General features: G+C 48.1%; 1 protein-coding gene across 1 annotated transcript; it reads right to left on the bottom strand.

Annotated features, from left to right (window-relative positions):
* Positions 1 to 4,629: 4,629 nt before the first annotated feature.
* LBH (limb bud and heart development) lies at positions 4,630 to 16,811 on the bottom strand. The gene is made up of 3 exons (XM_027659260.1): positions 16,646 to 16,811; positions 15,734 to 15,836; positions 4,630 to 7,135 (listed from the first exon to the last, which is right to left on the bottom strand). The coding sequence occupies exons 1-3, from the start codon at positions 16,669 to 16,671 to the stop codon at positions 6,935 to 6,937; spliced, it is 330 nt and encodes a 109-aa protein (XP_027515061.1). The 5' UTR covers positions 16,672 to 16,811; the 3' UTR covers positions 4,630 to 6,934.
* Between the last annotated feature and the right edge of the window lie 308 nt (positions 16,812 to 17,119).

Raw genomic sequence — 17,119 nt, 5'->3', positions numbered from 1 at the left:
ACCCTGGTGCAGCTGGAAAAAGCTGCAAACCTGAGCCATCTCCAACTACAGCTGAGCTGTCCCCCGCATGGAGAACAGCAGGAGCAGACTGTTATGTGGCAGTGACGGCTCTGGGATTTTTTTTCCTCTGTTTTCCCTTGTATTCATCCTCACCTTTGGAGGCCAGAGTCAAAGGCACCAGCCAGTGTGACCCTGGAGGAGGTGAGGAGCTGCCCCGCTGTAGCTGGACGAGGCGTTGGCTGCTGCTCCACCCCTGTAGCTTACAGCAGAGCTGTAGGTTGCATGCATGTGGTTCCCTACATGTGTGGCAGGGGCACTGCACACACCAGCGTGGAGCCACGAACGCACCTGGGCTGGGAACTGTTTGGGAGAGAGGTGTTAGTGACAGGACACACTCTGGGACAGATGGGGCAGGAAATACCTGGCTGAGGGCTGAATAAAGAAGGAAGCATTGAAAATGAAAGCAAAGCTGCTGTAACATTTTCATGCTTGGCTTCTGACATCCTCTCCCTCTTGTACACTTGACTTCCTTGCTTATTTTTATCAGATGAAGCTGATGGTCGCTGCTACGGTAACCCTGTGTGGTTACAGCTCTGGCAGGGAACAAGTGCTCGGTGCATGCTTCCTTTGCGGCTTTCCTCCCTGCTCAGTCTTTCCACCCCTCAGGGCTCTCAAAATAGTGTGTTTCACTTTGTTATGCCTCAGCTGCCTGTTGTGATGGGCAGGGGCTCACCCCTCCAGGCTCTGTTTCCTTGGTCCCCCCCAGCCACCGCTGCCCTATCTTTGCTGCCTTTGGTGGGCAATGTACAGGTCTCTGATTCCAAGCACAGAGCTCGAATTTTTTGTTTTAATGTAGAAAAGGCACAAGACAACTCTCATGGAGTTGATAACATGGTTTGGGAGAAAACGTTCTTCATTGACAGGAAAAAGCCTGATTTGAAACAACAACAATTACTTTTCTTGCCTTGAACCCACTCCTTCCCCTTTTAGTCACTATAGGGAAGGTGGGACCAGGGGATAAAGGCTGGTGCTCTCTCTCACAATGTGGAGACCAGTTTATCTCCCAGGCCTTCCCACTAGCCCCAGGAAGCAATGACCCACAACTTCTGGGATGTTCCAGAGCCTCATCAGTGTATTACCCATGCTCCAGCCCCACCAAAGTAGTTTCTGTTGATGCTGTTTCACTAGCAAGGGTTATGACTCGTTGTGCTTGAAGACATTTTCAGGCTCTGAAACTCTTCCCCAGCTGCTCTGTTTCCAGTTCTGGCAACCAAACTGCACCAGCCTGCTACCCCAGGCTTTCAGCTCATGCTGGGGCCATCAGCACAGCATGACAAAGCTGAGCCCTGCTCATCCCTTCCTCCAAGTGAAGTTGCACTGACCAAATGCTGGTCGCTGATGAGGGCAGTGGGCACCCCAGTGTATGTCCCAGCTGCACATCCACTCCTTCAGGCATGAAACCATGGAGCCACAAAGGACCTTTGGCAGAGCAGTTCCCCACTGTCATACCTTACAACTCCATCCCATCCTCCTCCCCTTCCTGCCCCAGGCCAGCAGCCACCCACAGTGTCATTCCTTGCTTGGCAGCAGCTGCTTTTCTCTCCAGCCCTGCTCCTCACTATGTCCACACACACACCACTACCACCAGTCCCAGACATTTCCCGGGTAAAGCAGGTTTCTGGACTCAGTTCCTCTGTCGGTGTTGGGCATGAAGCCTCTTCCCTCCCCCTGCTAAATAAACCGCTCATAAGCTTCCATTTTTGTTAGGACAGGTTTGAGCTTAGTTCAGCAAAGCTGGTCTCCATCCAGGCTTGCACAACCCTTTCGGCAGGTAGATGATCACTGTAGATGTAGAAAAGTGACACCTTTTTAACCCAAGTGGCTGAAAATCCGATGCCACTGTGCAACTGGCACTGCCCACCTCTGGGAGAGCCATTGATGAGCCAAGGCTTAAGGGATGCCCCACACTTTCACACGCTGCCCTTCTGCTGCAGGGAGCCCCAGCATGTTCCACTCCTGCCTGAGCATACCCAGGTGAAGAAACCTTAAACATGCCACAGTGCCACCCACTTGCCCCCACCTACCCTTTAATCCAGCTTTTCACCAGGGGACCCTGAAACACGCAGCAACAGCCTTGCAGCAGGACGTGTGGACACGCTCTCGAAATTGCTGCTGGAGGGAGAGAGGCATGGACACAGATCCACCAACCCTGGGGGCAGTGGGCAGGTGCATAATTAAACTCTGCTGTGCTTCTCCCGGGTCCAGATCCAGATCCTTCATGTCCAAACATAAGTGAAAAGGTATCACTTGAACCATAAAGCACCCAGAGCTTTTCTTCTCAAGCAAGAATTTAGGGATAGTAATTCCTCTTGTTTACGTGGAGATGCTTTGTGCCCAGGATTGCTTTTTGAGAGCTCAGAGCATGTGCATTATGTGTTGCTCTTTGCATCCCTTAGTTTGTTCCAGGTGAATAGATTTGAGAGATTTTGTTTTAGTTTTGATTGTGCTTCGAGGTACCTCAAAGCAGATCAACATCACAGGAATGAAACTCCATGTCCTCAGCTGCTGGGAACTTCCTACAGGGACTAAAATTGGAAGGAGACAGCTCACCTTGAAGACAATTCAGCTTCTCCCGTTGCTTGCAATGATAAAGAGTGTGCTTACACCAGAGCAGGACTTTGACCTGTACCAAGGGGAGCTGTATCCTAGGGGGGCTGCTCCCCACATGGAATGCTGATGGTGAATTATCTTTGCACTCCCACAGAGCAAAAATTTTTCATCTGCACCCAAACACAGGCAAAAATCAGATGCCAACAGTTCATCTGCACAGTGTGTTTCAAGTGACCACGTGCTTTGATGAAGCCAAACAGAAGTGGGTACACAGTGAACACTACAAATGAAGTATTTGGGAGAGTGACTATAGGCTGAACTAAGCAGGACAGCAGTGCACAGCTTGCTGTGTCACAAGTTTCAACTACAGGGCAAAGCTCTGGGGAGGACAAATGCCTCAAGTTTAAACAAGAGCCAGAAGAAACATTGCTCCATGTGCAAAGAGAGGTCCTTATGCCACCCACCAATGTTTTGGGACAATTCAGGCTCACCCATTCAGCAGCAAGCTCATTTTCATTTGATGATGCAAGTTGACCACGACAGCTGGAGCCAAGGAGCAGGAAAGAGCCCCCTTCCCACCAGCACTGCTCCAGGCTGATACAAAGCAGACCCCCTGGCAGAGCAAGCCCAGATGAGAGGCCAAACCTTCTGGTCTGGCCCCAAAATAGCATGATGCATCAGGAAACAAAGTGAGTGGCTCCTTTGTGACACAAGCCTGAAAAACCTGTTTGTGTGAAGCACGTGGAAGTAGCAGACAAGTTTGATACATTTGCAGTTTCCCTAACCAGTGCTGTATTTTAAACTGAAATGTTCTTGGGCAAGAGTGAACATCACTGATTTCAGAGTAGGACTTCATCTTAGAAATGCTGCAGCAGCTTCTACAAGGCAAGTAACTCCATGCCCAAGGAAAAGAAGAAATCAAGGCACCTTAGCTAGACATTGACTGAAGAAAAGGAAAGGCAAAGCTCAATACTGCATTTGTTTCCATGGCGTAAATCATCCATGAGGGTTGAGCCCAATACAATTCATCTTTGAACTGTAGGGCTCACATTGACCATGCCCTCAGTTCAAGCATTAAATCTAATAGTCATTAGTGTATTTAAACCAGTCTCATGTAAACATAACACACTAGCCTGAAGCTGAGCTTGTTTGCATAGGTAAGATTAGTGTTACCTACCAAATCACAGGAACTTCTATCCATGTATCTTAAATACATGGGTATTCCAGGGTGTTTGCTTCTTATCACATGGTTTTAGTGGAAAATTTAATCCCATTAAGTACACAATTTTAATTACTGAATCCTGGCGTGGTCAGATTTCTATACCCTGAGCACTGCCTTGGTACCAAACAAGTTCAGAATCACATTCAAATGCCATTTCCTCCAGCAGCACCACAAACCATAGCACACAGCCATTAGTGTGCGACAAGATACAACCAAGTACTCAAGAAGAGTTGACCTCTAGACCTGCAATGGCCAAAGCAGACAGCCCTGGGCAGCTCAGCTGAGACCCCAACATCCCACAGCAAGGCAAGACTTACCTTTGTGCTTGTTGCTCAGGGCAGGGTAAGAGCATGCACAAGGAACATGACTAACAGCAGCTATGAATAGTTTCCACTCTCCATTACTTCATGCTCTGTAAGGTTAGGTAAGGGGGTAGATGTAGATTACAGATATAAATACAGATTTTTTTTTAAGGACCAAATAAGATGGAGCAGCAGTTTGCTGCAGCCTTTCACACAGCAATAAGCAGCAACAGGAAGATGGAAGGCAAACATGCCGCCCCTCACTCTAAGTCGATCAGGTTTACAATGCCATAAGGCATGATCTGAGGGCAGCCACATGCATGAAAACAGCATCTCCAGGCTCACAGAAGAGCCTCAGCTGACAGACATGAGCCTCTTCAGATACTGGCATTAGCCTTGCAAGTCAGCACACCTAAGATCTGAAACACAAGGACTGGTCATGATCCGGAATGTTAACCATCCCAACCCACTCTGGCAGTAAAAACAAAGCCAGTATGTTTGGAAAGCATTTTCAAACTTTATTTACAACTGTCACAGTGACAAAAATGTAGTTTGAAAAAAATGCTAGCTTCTCCCTGAGGCTCAAAAAAGAATTACAGAAATATAGAATGTATATCATACAACAGGAGGAGTTTTACTGGAGTGCTTTGTTCTTTAGATACGTTCAACAACAAATAGAAATATACACAATACTTCCAAAAAAAAGATGCAGACAGAAATATGCAAGTCTTTAGGGCAGACAGCAGGTCTGAAGTCCAAGGATTGCCATCTCACTGCTGCCCACATAGTAATAATATCTTTGATATACAGCTTTGACTTGGTGGTACAGATGGTAGAGACCAATAGAGAGTAACACTTAGAAATAAGACAACTGGCTGGTATGCAGGTGTACAAGCTCATTCCAGTAAGACAGCAAGACTAGAACAAGTGTTACAGATACAACAGCTGAATCCATCACTAGAGAAAATGGTATCACCACATCATGACCATTCAGTGATCAGCCATCCACCAAGATGGGCAGGGAGTGTGTATAACTGGGTCTGCATGGTTGGACCAGAGACCAGCCACAGTGTAGGAACACTGAATTTCTCCTGCTTTGTGCTAACTCATCTCCAAACTCCGATCTGTCCGAAACAGTTACACAGAGCTGATAAATTATTGCCATTATGTTTAAACACAAGCAAGACAAGACTAAAACAATCCTGCCAATATGTTAAAAGCGGTTCCCAAACCCCACCAGCGTTTAACTACTCATGAGGTATTAAAAATACAAATACACACACGTCCAAATAGATTTTAAAAATGGAACGAGTTATAAGCAAAGGGGGGTGGCATTGGGATTATTATGGAAGTTTGGTTAAGGCCTTGACATTTTTTTCTCTTCCATGACCCCAGATTTGGTTTAGGTGGTAACTGTTCTTGTCCTATCCCAAGACCACTGGCTCCAGAGCTGGTCCCCAAAGATGCAAGATCATCCCTTTCCAGGAAAGTAGCAGGTTACCCTGTCTGGCAGCAGACTGGCCTTCTCCTCAAATGGAGGCAATGACTTCTCCTTGAGGCAGGATATGGTGAAGAGGACACAACCACAGACTTCACAAGACAGTCTGCACTTCATTAAAAAACCATCAATGTTTCACCCTTGCTAAGAAGCAGAAACACATCTTGTCTCAGGACACCCAGACTAATCATCTCCCAAGAGACCCCTCCTACAACTCCCACTGGTGATCCACACTAGATCTGGTGTTTTGTCTTTGGATGATCTCCAGGTCTGGCAGCCCCACAACACACCCCGCTACCAGCCTGTCCTGCACTGAGGAGGCCCTGCAGTGCAAAGCCGAAGGAGACCCCCCCAACCCCACCCCAACCCTCACAAGCCCATTGACCAGCTAGTTAAGAGACATGAAACCCTACAACCTCAAGGACACCAAGGTAAGGAGGCATAAATCTCCACCTCCTTTGGGTGCCATATGACATGAGACCAACCACAGCAGCCTCAGCAAATAGGAGAGAAAAATCTGAGGTGTTCAAACCTACATGAGCTCTTGCTGCAGACAGAAGCACCTTTAGCATCACCTCACACTAACCACCTGCAAGATAAACTAGGGCATCGCAGTAGAGATGACAAGCAGCAGCCTAACATTATCCTGCAAATGCAGCTGTTCAGCATGTAAGAGTCTAAAGGCAAACAGGGGGAGTAAATAGCTTTGGGAAAAAAGTGGCTGGAAAACAGGCTCAACAGCGAGAGCAAGAAACCGAACTACTCTTATGGACGCTCATCTTACCCTAGGAGGTGCCAAACCGGGGAGAGCTACAGGCCCCTTGTCACTAGAGCATTTAGCCATGCTTCGCTATGGACACCCTTCCACCCCCAAAACACACAAAATGGAAGCTGTAAGAAAGGCAAATCTGAGATATTACAGCTCTGTTCTCATGCTTTTAGCCAGAGGCAGCTCCCAGCCAAATGCTGCCATCGCCAACTTTCCTCCCCCTCCCCGAGCTCCCCCCTTCCAGCAGTCCTCGGGTGGTCACCCTATGCCATGTGCTTGGAATTTCACTGCTGCCTCCGCCTCGGAAAAATACAGATAATGATCTTGAGAACAGCAAACATTTCTCTGCGTTACTTCCTTCCTTCCTCAGGAGGTCTGGTGACACCGAGGGCTTCAGTTCTCGATACAGAGAATACAAAAAAACTAAGATCTCGCAGGTGCAAAATTGAACTTGTCTTTTTAAAAAGACTTTCAAAAAAAGTGTGGCTCTTCCTTCAGAAGGGTGCTGTCCCTTGCCTTTCCTCAGATGCCATTTATTGCTCCTTGTTGTCCTTCTTTGCGTCTTCACAGTTTTCTTCCTCCTCTTCCTCGTCCTCCTCCTGCACGAGGAACTCTTCAGGCGGCCATCTCAGCTCACCACTCTCCACATCACCCTCCGTCGGCTCCACCACGATCGAGGGCAGACGGTCCTTCAGCTTACAGTAACGATCGAAGTCTGAGGGATCGGGGAAGATCTGAAAGAGCCAAGGAGCAGTCTGTGAGAGGGGCTGCATTCAAACAGTCTTAGCCAAAACCCAACTCAGGACACTCAGGTCCTCAGGGCAGACTAGTCTGGACACAGAGTCAACCACAGAGTGATGGGAATACTCTTGCACTTGTAAGTAACCTTTTCGAGTCGCCAAGTAATGGAAATGAGCACTGCCCAAGAGGCTTCCAAAGCACGCGCTTGCTTGGATAGTGCTCAGCAAATAGGTATCTGCCCTTTTGGATGTTTATCCAAACGCCCCACTCCCCCAGCCCTGCTTTTGCATTAATGCTCTCGAGTTTGCACACTGAGCTATCTTGATCAGAGAATCTGAGATCTCATTTCCTGCTGCTGGTCAAGCTGCACATGAGAACAGGTTTGTTCTCCAGGCTCTGCTGCTGGAAAGGAGGAGGCACATGGCAACCCAGGGCTAGAGTGGTCCAGACCCTTGCAGCAAGGGTCTGTGTCTGGTATCGCTCCAGGGCCACAATGCCAGCCTGAAACAGCAGCTCAGCTGCATTTTAGAGATAATTTTGGCAGCATTCTGCAGGCTACAGCTACCATACATCAGCAGTGAAACTCAGCAGGAAGACACACTCATTGTATGGAAGGGCTGGCTACTGGACCATATTTCTTCAGGAAAGAGGTACCTGTGACATAGCCAGCAGTTATGTACCATATTTCTGATGCAAGGAATAGGAGGACTCCCTTCTCTCCAGCCTCTCAAGGTGCACAGACCACTACCTTATCCATCCCCTCCCATCCATAGCTTGCCATAAGTATGCAAAAGCTCAAGCACTGCAGAAGCACCAAGGCCCATATTTGCTGGTAGTGTCACTGGGATGCACACTTTGATCCTACTAGGAATTGAGGTGAAATGTGGGTACAGGAAAGACTGCTGGTGAAGTGTTACCAGAAGCTTTGCCTGACTAGATTGCAATGTGAACAGAAAAGCTGGTATTACTTATAGGTAACTTACTAGGGGAACAGCTACAAACTCCAGCTCTTCCAGAAGGGAATTGCTGGCTGACAAAAGCCACTTGCCACATCAGATCTCCTCACAGGTAACCAGAGGATTAAACAATTACCACCTGTTATTTCAAACAATTTTATCAGAGTGCCCATTTCACATTACAGTTGCATTTAAACACCCCAAAGAAGATAATGACAAAATGCATTTTCCCCTTGAGGCTACAGACGGGGTGAGAACTCAGGTGGCTGTACTTTTCTTTGAACACTGTCTGCATTCAAGAAAGTCACAAGAGCATCTTCGCAGGGAGCAGCGCTGCCAGCCTCAGCCTCAGCTTGAGAGCAAGATCTGCTTTGATCTTTGTGGTTCCAGTTACAAAAGCAGGCTCCCCATCCAGCAGCCCTGAGCATTAACCATGAAGCGTCATTCTCCTTGTGCCAATCACGTGGGTATCCACCACCTTGGGATGCCCTGGCCACAAAAAACTAAATAACATCCTATCAACTCATTCTTTGACTTAGCAACTTCTAACTGCACCATTCCCTCCTTGGCAATATTCAGTCTTCTCTACTATACAGCCTCATTTCTCCCTTGCACGCAAAGCTTTGTGGCAACCAGACTGCCAACCTGAGACAGCCATCAGGATGCTAACTTAATGCAAAGTCAGGCGAGGTAACAGAAGGTAATGAACAAATCAGGGGCTGTTTGCACACATTCATCTGGTCCCGGGGACAGTGGTACAAGAGTCCAGCTCCCACCTCAGCACCCACCACCCACATGCTCTTCAGGTGCACAAGAGCAGGTGAGGTCCTCGAACATGGTCACATCAACCTGGGCACTGCAGTGTGAGCTACTTGCTATTAGTCACTCCTGGCACAAGTGAGACTGTAACTGTTCCTTGGAACTTTGTGGCTTCTGCTTAGGCAAACAAAGGCAGTTTCAGGCACACGGTGCATTACTGGAAGTACAGGCAGTGACTCCTAAGCATCAACTCATTATCTAAACTCAGGATAGGAAAAAAGTACCCTTGACATTACACGGTTTAGAAGGTTGCAATGGAAAAAAAAAAGTGTGGTTCAGGAGGTTACATAAGCTGATAATATCATGAAAATAGCCTCCTATTTAAGAAAAATTGCAGTATAATAATTAAACTAACCTTTGGCTGCTATTATTTTAAGCACATTAGGTCAAATTGGAGTAATTTCTTTGAAAATAGCCTGACAGATTTTTTTTCCAGAAACTAAGTAGTAGTCATTTCCTTACAAACAAATATCCGCAAAATGTGGTGTGCAGCTTTTTTAATAAAAAAACCTCCTAGCACAATCTTATCTCAAACAGCTGCAGGACAGGCCGAACCCAAGAAGGTCAGGATTTTTTCCACTAAGTCATGCTTTTTAATCGTTGAGGCAGCATGAAGGGAGATGTTGCAACTGCCCTTTGAAGGGGTGTGGACAGTCAATGGAAAAAGTACAGAAAGGCAGATTTCCTTCAATGTGACAGCCAGGGCAACAGCAGGCCAAGCACAGGGACCTGAGAAAAAAGGGCTGCAGATTAAGACTAATTGTACATCTGAGAAAGATGGGTGGACAAGTTACCCCAACCAGCCTCCCCACTCACTCTTCATAAAAAAACATAGGGAAGCATCAGCTCTCTCCTGTCCCACTCCAGCAGTTTCATGCTACATTTGTTGGTTCCATATGCCTAATCTGGTCCCACTCCAGATTTAGACAATGGAAAGAAAAAACCTCCCCAAATTTGCAGCTAGGTCCACGCTGGGAATACAGCAGCTCAGCTCTGACCTGGAAGCTCTGCACTCTCTGGCACAGGAGCCAGGACAGCAAAACCTGCCTTCAAGCCTTTCTAGTCACATTACTCAGCTCAGGTGCGTGGGAGGAAGACTCTGCACCTCCCCACCACCTAAAGAGCAAAACAGGCATGGGTTATCTTCTCCCTCTCATTCATCACCTTGCACACAGCTGAGGCAGATGCCTTCCCTTGGTTGACCTGGTCACTTGGTGGGGGGGACAAGTGACAACCACCAACTGGTTGTGATGGCTGTCTAAAATCAAATTTAGCAGCAACTCAAAGGTATCTTCCTACCCTTCACTTGCATGACACTGCATGAGAGGCTGCAACCGCTTCTGCAGAGCCTTCCTTTGTAGCTGAGGCCCAACTCCTAGCTCATGGAGAGACCCATCCAACACCTCTAGAGCCCACAGAGGACATGTATGTATCTTCTTACCCTACGCAACAAAGCTTCTCACTAACAGCAAGACTGGTTTTCACAGGCCCCTCCAGATTATGTTTGGGGAACTGCTCTCCTCAAGAACCAATCCAGATCACATACAAATTGACCAAACTCTTGCCTTGCAGCTAGAAAGGGCAGGAAAAAGCAGAACTTGAAACAAAACTTGAAATGATTTTAAGAAGATCATGTTTGCCTCTGTTTCAGATGATCTAGCTCTACTCTCCTTGAATGAAGTCTTGGCAACAAGAATGGAAAGTTTTCATTGCCCTGGGGAGGCTCAAACCCTCTCTCAGCATTCACAGGGATGGAGAAACACCAAAAGCAGGAGAGATGTCAGACAATTAAGAGGATTAGCTCAGCACTACCATAATCCAAGTGACACTTGTAAATTCAAAACAACTTCCACATGTGTACTCCATACCAACACCCATAGTTAAAATGCTTGTCTCTCCTCCCATGGGACTGAAAACTATTTAAATTGTATTACAGGGAGACTAAGGCAATGAGATCTTTCCAAATTAAGTTACTGTTTTGGGGGAAAGCTTTGTTTCATTGCAGTAGAACTATACAAGACTGAGAAGTCTGTACTGGCAGACATACCACTTCAGGTACAGCATACACCCCGATGTACACATCACTCATTCTCCCAGTACTACAAAGCTGAATTTTGTGCCTCTTCAGCAGTATCAAGCCAATATTCCAAATCCCAAACCATCATTTAAGCTTTTAAAACAAAACTTTACTGCCATTGAGAAGCATGACAAGCTCATTTCAGGAAATATTTAGGCCATCTCTCTGTGTCCTCTCTGGAGGACTTTTCCAGCTACAATACATACATTTACTCACACAGTAGTCATGACTCGAAACCGAGCTCCATCAAGTGTTCACACAGCAGCCCATGACTCAGGTTGATGAACTATGATAACTCCTCAGCAGCAGACATATTGCCCTATCTTGAGGGATGGTGTCAAGGAAACTTCATACATCTAATAATTTTCCAACAAAGTAACAAGGTATCAAAGGAGGGAGGAAAAAACACACACTGAGGTGTTCCGATTAGCTGCGGTCTTCAGGTTGGGTTTCAGTGGAACAGTTTTGTGCATAGCAGAGCTGCAAACATGATTAGTTTTGGATTTGTTTACCCCATATCCTGCTCCTGTCTTCATTCAAGGTCCCAGACCCTGGAATAAGACTGACTCAGCCTACCAGTCTTGTCTAGTAACCATGCTTGCTATGATCACCTTTTTGCAGCCCAGTCTCAAGACCTTCCCCAGCAGCAAGCACCAGCTGTGATGCAGGACTTCCCCTGCACAAATCAAGGCTGCACAGACATGAAGGACCTCACAAGAAAACAAGACAACTACAGAGGAAGTTCAATTTCCACTCAGCCATCAGCCCTAGGGTCAGCAATGCATTGGTCTCCCAGCTTAATTGGAGGGATCCAGCAGACAGCTCAAGCCCGTCAGCACTGACCACCACAGCTCCCTGGGAAAGTAAGTGCTTCCCCAGTGCTGGTGAAGAGGTGTTACACTCACCAAAATTGACTTCCATGACACCAAGCTTTTTCCATAGACCCTGGATGGAATGTTAAGCCTATTTACCCAGATTCAGCCACTCTGACGTGATTCACAGCTAGCTGTGGCTGTGATTAACCCAGACAGATCCCGGCATGATGCGATCATGACTTAAAGAGCTCAAGCTCCCCATGACAACCAAACCCCAGCTGATGGCATGAGGCAAGCTCAGCCTCCGCAGGCCAATTTCCTAAAAGGGAGCCTAAAGTCCCACAGGACCAGCGAGTCAGCCAGACAGACAGTCTGCAGTGAAGCAGCACACTCAACTCAGGACACTGAATTTGCTCAAAACACACACTTTGGGTATTAATGTATTTTCAGTTGTGCTCAGACCCTGCTCCACTTCCAAGAAGCAAGGCGGGATTCAGGTCAAGGCACTGTTTTGACAACAGCTCCACGAAATGATTAATTCAGCCTCAGTTTCAGTGGCATTGTTCGTGCTGCTGCGAGACGGCAGCAGAGGACAAGCTGGCAGAGTGCTGATGAGGCTCTTCAAAGAACGGGTATTTCTAGGGGCTGGAAAATAGCAAATGGTACATTAGCTCTGGCTAGCAGCAAAAAAGGCCTGGCTCGCTGGAGACTGCCAGGCAGGAAGTGCATGAAGCCCTCCATAGGCACATCTGTTTGTAGCAGGGGCATCTTGAGCCATCAGCTGCATTTCAACGAGTTTTTTGTTTAGTAAGTCCCTTGGGAATTATGGGACATCTATTAAAGATCCAGAAATAGCTCCTCACTGCAGGCACAAGACCCAGCATGACATCATCTCTTCAGTCACATCTTCTGTTTTGTCTATGCTGCCCTGTTCTGAGACTCATGCCCCAAATTCACCATTCACTTCTGCTCAGTCCCTTGCAATCTGTTGGCTCAACCATCTTCAGGGGGCTCAGAGAGCAGCTTCCTGTCACAAATACAGTAATAAGAGCTGTCTTACAGAGAAAGATTTTGAAATTAGCACATAAGCTTACAAGCATTTTGTGTATTAACTGGAAAAAAGGCATTCCTACACTGAGAAAGCATGCTTTGTAAACAGAATTGTACAAGTTACTAAAGCCAGTGCAGGCAACTCAACACTGGTATTAGTTTTGCAGTCTGACTTTTCATACCATTGCTTAAAGAGCAGTAATGGTCAGTCCAGCAAAGGCCAGGAAGCTTCACCAGTGAGGGGAGTGCACACCTTCAGCTGATGTCTAGGACTGACAGACAGTCCAGGGCATGAGCAGAGGCATGAGGGTGAAGCAAGCAGAAGGAAAAAGTCAACAACACAAGTTCACTTTATAACCAGCAAGACAGACAGGAGCCCTGAAGTTCAGTGAACTCCACAGGACAGAGGAATCGGATTGCTGAAGTTTATACTCAGGGTAGAGCTTGTTTACTCAGTTTACTTCCAAGTAAAGGCAAAAATACTATGAAACAGTGCTCTTGGTAGGACAAGTCTGTCTGCAGCAGATATTGATGGGCTTTACAGTTCTAGCAAAGCTGCTGTACCACCTCCCTCTGGTCCAGAGGGTTTCATGTCTGCCTATGGCAGAAGCAGCTCCCAGTCTCACAGCATCCTACAGACCAATTCCCAGGCAGTCCCTGCTCTACAGAGCCTGAAGGGGGCATTTTGAACCTCAGTTTGAGGTCATCTCTGTAGTAAAATAAATACAAGTTCTACTAAAGGAACAAGAGAAATTTTTGAAGCTAAAGCCTTGCCTCTCCTAGTTCTGGCTACACTTTTCTATTTTCTGCCTCTTGTAGCCAGTCAAGGGCTGTTACACTGACACTGCAGATGAGTGGAAGAAGATGTTGCAGCTTAGAACAACAAGCCTCAGTGTAGAAGCAGTCATGCTCCATTAGCCCTGTCTGGTTTTAAGTTATTGCACTATAGTCCTCAGACTAGCATACAATTTTCCATGTACCAAACTCTCACCATCAGCAAGATGAGGCACAAAGTCTGAGGCAGAACAAAGAGTCCATGATGCTATTTACATCAGATTTGCCCTTGCTGTTCTCACTTGAGTTTTCAACCCTTTAAGGATGCTTTCAACTTACCTTGACTTACACTGTGACATTCCCAGCCTAGCAGTCAGAGAAGGAAGGCTGGATCCTGCTCTCCAATCCTCTTTACATGAACCTGATTTAGAGGCAGACCTCATACACAGCCCACACATTCCTAGTGCCATAAGGATCTTCCATTTCAACACCTCAGCTCTTGGTGCCATCAGTGTGTTTCACATCAAGGTGAAGTTCACAGCTCTTGCAGGCATTTGATAAAAGTTATCTGTGACTAGACCACTAAAGAGAAGAGATCTAGGATGCAAGAACCCTGCATTGATATGAGTCCTCAGCATTTATGACTCATGCACCTTCCAGTTCAGATGATCCACTCAAAACCAAACAGGCCTGTTCCCCAGTTGGCCCAAACAGACTTATCAAGGTCATTAGCACTTGGGGAAAAAACCTTGCTGAAGCAATCATGAGAACAAAGCAGGGCACCTAGATCCTGCCTCTCACTGGAAATTTGGATAGGTAAATAGAGGCCTTTGACATGACTGGGTTAAGCCTCTTCAAAAGGTGACCCATAAAGATGACCTAACATCCCACAGAGGTAAGTTTGATTGCTTCAGGTTTACAACCTCTCTCATTCCTCTGCATTCCCACTGTAAAAGAGGAAAGAGGCTGCATGCTTCCCACTAACTCAAGCACTGAAGCACAGCACAGCTATAAACCAAACATCATGCACAATCCAGAGCCAGAATTCTGACTAAAAAAAGCAATGCATCCCCTTTTTCTTCATACAGCTTTGCCTTCTGCTGGAGGCCTCAGCCATGGCCCAAAGTTCAGTTGATTTCATGCTTCAGTGAACTGCTGCTGCCTTGTAGCTCATTTTTCAGACATAAATATGCAAACATAGAGCAGCACACCTCATTTGGATGCACACTTAGAGCAACTGCCTCTGTGCAGGTTGTGTAACATCTGCAAAGGATGAACGCTGCATCTGGATCTGCCGGTAAGAGTCACCCAATGCACAGACCAGGTGCAGGTCATCTGCAAGCATTCAGCATCTGTGTTAGATTTCATCAACAAGTCTCCTGGAAGTGTAGGAAACCATGGAACTAGTAGGCTAAGATGCATAACTTGCACTTTGATTAACTATAAGCTAGGAAATGAAAGAGATATCGAGGCTTGAGCTGGTTGAAGACCATCTGTTCACCCCAGCCATTGATCTAGAGGCTAACAGCTAACTACATTGTTCAGACCTTTCAGAATGAATGCAGCTCATGCCCTCAGGTATTGATATCTCCAGTGACATTTCAAGGCTCTGTTTAGGCTGTCTCTGGCCTTACTGTATCTTACAGAGGACTGTTAACCCTCTCAAATGGGCATGTCAGTCAGGAAAACCAAGAAACAGATCAAACAGATGTAGATGCCATATAAACAGCATCCTCCTGCTCTCAGCAGGTCAACTGTATGCTGTCTTACAAAGATCTCAAGAGTCCTCTCAGCCCAGTGAGTGGCATGAATCCTTCTTTAATCAATCTCCCTATCTCCCAGAGACCCAGGAATGCTGAATGAGTGGGGGCTCAATCACTTCAAAAGCAACCAAGTCTTCTGCCAACCCGCTCTGATACCGAGTGATATTTTAGACAACCATCTCCTGCCAAGTAAACATTCCAGTCTGTTGACTAGTTCTCACTAGAGCAAGACCTACTATTAGGTCAGGCTATAGAAAGGTACATTAGACCAAATTTACAGTCCAGCCCAGGCAATTCCACATGGGATTAATGCCTCAGCAGTCAGCAAAGCACTTACCTGATACGACAGCCCATCCTTGCGGGGGCTTAGCCCGATCTCATCCATAGCTGGGGTGTTCATCATCACTTCAGTCATTTCAGCGGATCTCAGATAATCAGAGCTAGAAACAAAAAACAGCATTCCAGTGATGTGAGGGGTTCCGGGAAGACTGAGCAAGGTTCAAGCGGCATCGGGAAAGCGAAGCGAGCAGCAGAGGCTGTAGGCAGTCTATTTCTGGTCCCTTCCTTCCTGCCCCCCCTTGGAAGGCAGCGGAAAAAGCTCAGTACCTCGTAAGCCGGAGCTATATCCAATGCCCTGGGAGCACCTCCCTGACTCTCCCCACAGGAGCCCAGCTCAAGCACACCCGGGGAGGCTCCAGCGGCAGCGCTTCGCTTTTAACTCCGTTTCCTCCAGCTCTGCCCTCCGACGGGGAGAAAGTAAAAAACCACAGTTAAGTGCAAGCGCTGGGGGTTTTGGTTTGGGGTTTTTTTTAATTAGTTTTTTTATATATAATTTTTTTTTTTAAAGTTGTTCGAGCCGGTGTGCTTTAGCTCCCGCTGACTTATTTTACAACCTCGGGGACTTCCACACCAGCGGAGAGAGCGGCGCCAATTCCAGCCCGGCTTTTACAGCCTTGATGGCGCTTCCAGTGCGAGAAAGTGAACTCCCACAGTTCGCAGTTCCCCCTATTGCGGCTCATCCCGCTATCGGCCGGCTCGCACCGCCCGGCGTGTGCACCGCCGCCGCCACCAGCCGCCTTCCCTCCGCTTTCCCTAAATCCCACCCCACGATGCATCGCCTCCTCCCAGGACAGGGGAGGCGGCCGAAGCCCCGGCAGACACGCAGCGGCTTCGCTTCAAGAGCCCCCCGGCCACAGCAGCAGAGCCGTCACCCCCCCGCCCGCGCCCCACGCGGGAAGTGCCCACTCACCAGGGCAGGGGGCACAGCACAGACATGAAGTCCCGGCGGAGGCAGCCCCGGGCGCGGGGTGGCGGGAGGGGCACCCAGGCACGGCACGGGCGCTGCAGGACAGTGCGGGACGAGGCGGGACGACGCGCGTCGCTGCCCGGGACTGACGGGCCGCTGCCACAACTCCGCCGCCGCCGCCGCTCTGAGCCCCACGCCCGCCGCCGCGACGCCTTAAATGGCCCCGGGGGGCGTGGCCCGGGCCCGGGCCCCGCCCACCCGCCTGACGTCAACTTTTTCATGAATGGCTTCGGCGCGCGCCGCCTGCGGGGGGAGGTGCGGGGGTTGCGCGCGCCCTCCCGCGTCCCGCTGTCCCCGTGTCCCCGTGTCCTGGTGTCCCCGAGCCCCGAGCGGGTGACGGTGGAGACCCCGGCCCGGCCCGGTGAGGAGAGGAGAGGAGAGGCGCGTTCCCGCTGTTTCAGCCCGGACCGAAGTGCG

This window comes from Corapipo altera, unplaced genomic scaffold (genome assembly GCF_003945725.1).
Source record: "Corapipo altera isolate COAL_440 unplaced genomic scaffold, ASM394572v1 48, whole genome shotgun sequence".
In the NCBI taxonomy this organism is placed as follows: domain Eukaryota; kingdom Metazoa; phylum Chordata; class Aves; order Passeriformes; family Pipridae; genus Corapipo; species Corapipo altera.
The sequence above is the reverse complement of the archived record's forward strand: the minus strand, read 5'-3'. Positions and strand labels throughout refer to the sequence as shown.